The sequence below is a fragment of the Eriocheir sinensis genome, chromosome 12 (genome assembly GCF_024679095.1).
Source record: "Eriocheir sinensis breed Jianghai 21 chromosome 12, ASM2467909v1, whole genome shotgun sequence".
Lineage (NCBI taxonomy): Eukaryota > Metazoa > Arthropoda > Malacostraca > Decapoda > Varunidae > Eriocheir > Eriocheir sinensis.
The window spans coordinates 19,145,431-19,152,183 of NC_066520.1; the positions used below are offsets into that span (position 1 = coordinate 19,145,431).

The 6,753-nt window shown below is 44.3% G+C and overlaps 1 protein-coding gene across 1 annotated transcript; it reads right to left on the minus strand.

Moving 5' to 3' along the window:
* Positions 1-5,899, minus strand: LOC126997557 (ATP-dependent Clp protease proteolytic subunit-like). The gene is made up of 6 exons (XM_050858726.1): positions 5,733-5,899; positions 2,631-2,801; positions 1,887-1,978; positions 1,346-1,538; positions 510-615; positions 1-357 (listed from the first exon to the last, which is right to left on the minus strand). Exons 1-6 carry the CDS (start codon positions 5,766-5,768, stop codon positions 236-238), a joined length of 720 nt encoding a protein of 239 aa, XP_050714683.1. The 5' UTR covers positions 5,769-5,899; the 3' UTR covers positions 1-235.
* Positions 5,900-6,753: the final 854 nt, after the last annotated feature.

Here is a 6,753-nt window from a genome sequence, read left to right on the forward strand (position 1 = left end):
CTATTTTAAAATATTTTAATACCACAAAGGTCACACACAATATAACTTTTAACAATTTTCCTAGCCATGTACAAACCACTTGTGTTCATGTTCCCCTGACTGAGGAAGATCAAACACATTCCTGCTGCCTCCCAGAACTCAATGCTTGACAGCACTCACCACAGACTGGCCACCTTACCGTCCACTGCTCTTGGTAAGGGTGGAGGTGGAGGGGTAAGCGGTAACACTGTTCCTGTCACTCTGGGCTTGGTGGTGTGGACTCTCCCACTTTGGGCGGACTGGCAAGCACTTCATCGATGAGTCCCAAGTCCTTGGCCTCGTCAGCACTCATAAACTTGTCACGCTCCATCATGGGGCCTGGCAAGCAAAAAATATGGTAATGGTAAAGCTAAAAGTACGAAGAGCAAGGAAAGTATGACAAGACTGTGGAGATCAATGCTCAAGGATATGGTAATGCTTCAAAACTTTTGTTACTGAATTTGCAAGTAATTGCATAATCTAGAACTCACCAAGTTTTTCAATTGGGAGGCCAGAGTGCTTCACTAGGAGGTGGTTTATTTTGTGCTTTAACCTCAAAATCTCTTCGGCTTGTATCTGAATGTCTGTTGCCTGGCCCTGTGAGGAGAAGAATTCATTAAACTTGGTTAAGTGTGAACCATTCAAGGACTTTAATAGTAGAAATTCCTTCTTGTAATTAACCAAGCAGCACCATAAGACTCACATAATACTTGCTGAGGACAGTTCCACCAAGCCCAATACAGTATAAATTAATGTCACTTAGCATGCTTATGAAACCTGAACGTGCTGGGCCCCTTGCAAGTGTGCGGGTGCCACGCCCATCACTAATGCCTTGCCTTCATTGCCCAAAGACCAGCCCTGACACTGCCACTATGCAAGAACAAACTGTATTTTCTCCTTGACACACTGGGAAAACAAACTAATAAATTATATAAATTAAAAGTAAAGAAAACAACAGGAATGCAAGACATTCGATACATAGAAAACAAAAGAATACAAAACATCCGATACACACACACACACACACACAAGGAATAGATATTATTAATTAATATTATTTAATACAAGTTGAGTAAAGTAAGAAAACTGATAGGTCACTAAGGTCCCGTCCACACTATCGAGCAGTGCCTGGCAAGTAATCTCCAGACCTCACACAACACTAACAAATGGTTTAACCCCACACTAATTAGTTAATGACAACTAGGCAGCAAAGATTATGGAGAGCTAACCCTTGAAAACTAATGGGAGGCACACCCTTCACAGACTGGTTGGTGGTTATTAGTACAGAGAACTTGGGATACAACACAGCACAAAAAATGACACTTACATGAGCCCCACCATGGGGTTGGTGCACCATGATGCGGGCATTGGGTAGAGAATGTCTCATGCCTGGAGAGCCAGCGGCCAGCAGCAGGGAGGCCATGGAGCAGGCTTGACCCACACACCAGGTGGCGATGGGTGGCTGGACGTACTGCATGGTGTCGTAGATCCCCAGCCCGGCCGTCACCACTCCTCCAGGGCTACACAGAATAATGGCATAAGTGTCACAGTACACAACAACTTTAGTTCATCACTGTGCTGTCTAATTTACTAATGCAAGAGTTAACCTGTATATTCCCTCTTTCATTACCTTAACAAGCCATCTTTAGACAGCCTTCCTACGATTGTATTTCCTCCTTCCTGAGATATGATGAACATGGAAATGTGAAGACACATCAGGAAATGAATTCCCCTTGAATTCAAATACAAATGAGAATACTTTTATTTCTATTAATAATAATTCAAATACAAATACACCCAAATACAGTAATCAAATGTATTCAAGTAAGACTACCAAATACAAATACTCATCCCTGGTCACTACTTGCCTGTTGATGTACATGTGGATGGGCTTTTTGGTGTTTTCAGACTGCAGGAAGAGGAGCTGAGCAATCACCAGGCTTGCAATGTTGTCGTCGATCTAGTAAAACAGAACCTTTGGATGTTTACTTGTGTTAAGTTAAAACCAAATTTCTACTATAAGACATTCAAGTACTCAGTCTGGCCGAGAAATAATCTGGCCCCACACTATATAGGTGGCGACGTGAGCAATGACATCAGTACATTGGTTCAATTTGATGCTGGGTAGTTAGCATTAGTAATAGTAATAATATATATAATCTATCTGTCTATATATATATTTCCAACTACCTGGCTCTCACTGATTAGGACCCGTATCAGAAAAATTACCCTGGAACACTGAACAAGAATAAAAATGTAATAGTCAAAATTGTAGTATTATTATCAAACTATTCTGGCAATACTGGCTGGAGCATTAGTAATGGTAATAATAGAGTAATAATAATTTACCTGTATCTATATTTACAACTCCCTGCCTCATAACAATTACAACTCGTATCAGAATATCAGAAAAAATATCACCCTGAAGAATAAAAATGTGTTACTGTCAAAACTAAAGAATCATTATCCAACTCTTGGCCATATTGAATTTTTATGCCTCGCTTAAGTTTTACAAGCAATTTTTTTTTTTATCTGATACAAATGCTAAACGAAATGGATCACAGAAACTGGCAAACATACCCCATACTAGGCAACAGCAAAACACTACTCACCGGGCCCATTATGCACACAATACGTTCCTTGAGGAGTCTGGAAAATATATCGTAGGCTCTCTCGCCTCGGCCGGTCTGTTCTATCACGATGGGGATCATGCCGAGGCCTCTGCTGTTTCTTGGGACTCCAACGCCCAAGGCCGAGGGAACCTGCTGCACCGCACTCATGGCCTGCCAACACAAACTGGTCTTAATTGCAGGATTTACACTCTCTCTCTCTCTCTCTCTGCACAAGCTCATTACACTACATCAGAAATATGTTTTAAATTTTCTGTATGAAAGCATTCAATAAATCTGAAATCAACCCAGATAATACAAGCATGTGCATAACAAGACAACAATACATGATAGTAGTAACTCATGATAGAATGCACCGCGTGACTAATTCATGGATAAATCCCTTGATGGATAAAAATCTAGCAAGAATCTGATTTGAGTTACCTTATTAACATCACTGTTGGATGGGGAACGATATATGGCAACAGTATATACGCTGAAGCTGAGAAAATAATAATAACGGTTTTATTTCGCCCAGCGAATATAAAAAACAGGACAAGAAAACGAACGAGATCGACCGAGATACATAATGCTTAAATAATTGACAACTTATAATTATATATGCATGTGCATGGCACACTTATGCACAATCTACATTTACAAAAGGCCCAGCCACTCCCGCTGCATAGATCCACATACATAGGCTGAGCTCTGTCTGACAGAGGTGATGATGGAGTTCCCAGATTGTTCCACTCTACTCCTCATATTGTACACGGCGTGGCGACACAGCACAGCCAGACAGTTTATCCCATGCCCGGTGAAGGCCAGGGATGAGCTAGTCCATCTAGGAAACCCCAGAAGCTGCTTGAGGATGTCATTATGACATACCCTAAGACGGTTCATGGAGGCAGTCCTATACCGCGACCACAGCGAGTTGCAGTAGAAAGAGTAGCAGTGGCTCCTGAATAACTCCAACTTCACCTCCATGCTGCAGAAGAATCTCCTCAGCAGCGTGTTGCCGATAACTGTGAGCTTGGTGGTCTGCTTCTTGATGTCATCATCATTGGTACTTTCCCTGTTGATGACATGGCCCAGGTAGGGTATGTGAATCTATCCACAAATGTAAGTGCACTACCATTTAGCCACGCTAATGTCTGGTAGGCCACCCTGGAGTGTGGCGGCGGCACTACCATGCACTCTGTCTTGGTGGTGTTGTAGACAATATCATGCGTGGCAGCACACGCCTGACACACTCCAATAAGGTCCTGCAGAGCCTCCACTGTGGGCGGCATCAGTACCATGTCATTAGCATAACTCAGCGAGTTGATGCACCTATCATGTGGTAAGTGGCAGCCTGTGCCTGTGTCACGCAGAGCGGCAGTGAGATTATCTGTGTAGACGTACAGGTAGGGAGACAGGATCCGTCCATGGCGAATACCATTGGCTGTCTTAAATGGCAGCGAAGTGGAAGCCTCCCCTTTTACAGCAAATTCCTGGGTAGAGTACCAGTACATTAGGAGCTTGGCAATGTACCCAGGAGTTCCCCTTACAAGAAGTTTATTAAACAGCTTCCAGTAGTTCACTCTGTCAAAGGCCTTGCTGGCATCAAAGAAGCAAAGGTAGACAGGTGAGCCCCTGGAAGTGTAGTACTCAATGATATTCTTCAACGTCCACACACACATCTCAGTGCCGTGCCCTTTCTTGTAACTGAACTGATTGTCCAACGTGTTCAGGTAGGTCTCTAGGCGGTGCAGCACTGCCTTCTCAATCACTTTTGACAAGGCAGTCGCAATGGCAATAGGCCTATAGTTGCTGGAGAGAGCAGGGTTTTTAACCATGCTCTTTAGCAAGGGAACTATTTGCACTGCCAAGACCTGAGAGGGTATGTATTGATGGCAAATGCAGGCACTGATAAATAGGCAGAGCAAGAGACCAGGCGGGGAGGTGCATACTTAAAAGGCACTAGAGGGAAGTCCATCTACGCCCAGCACCTCGCTGTTGGAGAGGGTCCACAGTATCTCCCTCAGTTCACTGTGGTCGACACTGCAAAAGCCCTCCAGTGTCACTCCACGCAGCTAGCTCCGGAGGGCCCTCTCACTCTCCGTGTCTGCCACAAAGTTCAGGGTACCCTCGAAGTGGTCATCCCACATGGTGGCAATGTCCTCCTCCCCCACGGCCTGATCCACACGTAAAGGGAGCGTGTGAGAGTCCGGGGACAGGACTCGTAGGCCGCGCCAGAAGCCGGCTGCGTCACCGCCAGTCAGCTCGGCAGCCAGCGCCTGAGCTCGTAGCTCCTCCTCATGAGCTCTGAACGCATGACTGACAAAATTAATATTCTTGCCTCCTAATGGGGAGTGGCTTTGCTCTACCCTTGGTGCTCACGTATTCTAATCTAGCTAGACCTAACATCACAAAGACGTGCCATCATATTGTGATAAATTTTCAGTAAGCAGCATCCTCTCATCAAAGACAAAACTATTTTTTCCTGTTAAGTTTCGATGTATTTTGAATGAAAACAACATGTCATGTTAAAAGATTATATAACCAATCAGCCTTTTTCTCCCATTGCTCCCTCTACACCAGTGGTTCCCAACCTTTTTTTCAGGTGACCCCAATCAAGCACCTGTAGACATGGCTGCGACCCCACTAGTTTAGTTGTGTATGTGTTATTATAATAAAATAACACCATTTTTGATATTTTGAGGTCTTGGCGACCCCAGGAAAAATGCTTGGGTCGTGACCCCAGGGTTGGAAAAGGGGGCTCTACACTATGATAAGTGTCAAGCCTGAGGATACTGTTTACTATTTTTTTCTGATAGGATTCGATGTGTTTTGTCGCCGTGAAATGGGTGAAGTTCTAGAATAATACAAATGATTATATAACAAAGGAATAAAGTAAAGAATGACTGTAAGAGGAATAAAGTAAAGAAGATTAGAGTAAACAATGGCTGTAATATAAGTAACCCGGCCTCATTATGTGTACTTTACCCCACTATTGGATAACACAACACACACTCAATAACAAAATAAGTTGTTGAGTAACGATGACCAGAGGGACGACCCGGCCCTTGGTATATATCAGCGGGCATCACCAAGTGTTCTCACCCTGGCCAGGCGGTGGAGGGGCCTCAGCACGTTCATGGCGGTGTGGTGGGGGTGTTGTGTCCTAGCCAACACTCAGCAACACTCAGCAGCACCTTTCCTCCTCCTCAGCGACACACTTCTTGGTCGTGGTCGTGGTCTCGGTGGTGGTGGTACAGTGCAGATCTGCGGTATTATATTTATAAGACTCGCTTCTCACATTAGCTATATCTAAAGGTCAAAGAGGGGGTCAGTCGGGTTCTAATGAGTGTTTCTTTAGGTTCATGGTACAGAAGAAGGGTCAAACTACCACCAGGGTCATAAAACTACTCCTGGAAATGCCCACAACTCCTGCGAAAGCCTTTGTCAAATAGAAGAAAGGTCAAACTACCACCAGGGTCATAAAACTACTCCTGGAAATGCCCACAACTCCTACGAAAGCCTTGTCAAATAGGTGTTCTTTGGTGACGAAATGTCTTGCCACTTGTTAAAAGCAAAGAAGCAAAAAAAGTCAAGGTTAAATCGGTAAAGAGTTCTTGTACTTGGAATCGAGCTACAAAACTGTCCTGATTGATTGATAGTTTATTGTTGCAAGTAAAACAACAAAGGAGGAGGGAGGAGTATGCCATCCCAACCCCCAGGCAGTACAGAGTGTGATTATACAACTAAGGATACATGTGTAAGTAGCACCAGGAAACTAAAAAGATACAATGGCAGACTGGTTGCTTCTTCATATCCTTCTGTGCCATATGCTTCCTTTCCTTCCCTCCCTTCCTCCCTCCTTCGCAACACCCTGCAGGTACTATCGTAAGCATTGCTCCTCAAGACACTCAAAATCGCTGGAGACGAAATTTGGCAAGGTCGCTTTTCCTCCCCCTCTGTCCCCCTGTCCCTCCTTATATCCCTGGGGACGGGAACTGTCAGGCGAGTCCAGGTGTGTGTGTGTGTGTGTGTGTGTGTGTGTGTAGAAGAGAGAGAGAGAGAGAGAGAGAGAGAGAGAGAGAGAGAGAGAGAGAGAGAGAGTATGCGAGAGGATTAAAGGGAA

Excerpts from the sequence above, each read along its gene's own strand:
- LOC126997557 (XM_050858726.1), bottom strand. The coding sequence starts at position 5,768 with ATGAACGTGCTGAGGCCCCTCCACCGCCTGGCCAGG. Across the intron at positions 1,979-2,630 it reads TTGTGTGCATAATGGGCCCG|ATCGACGACAACATTGCAAG; the intron begins GTGAGTAGTGTT and ends CTGTTTTACTAG. Across the intron at positions 358-509 it reads CCTCCCAATTGAAAAACTTG|GCCCCATGATGGAGCGTGAC; the intron begins GTGAGTTCTAGA and ends TTTGCTTGCCAG.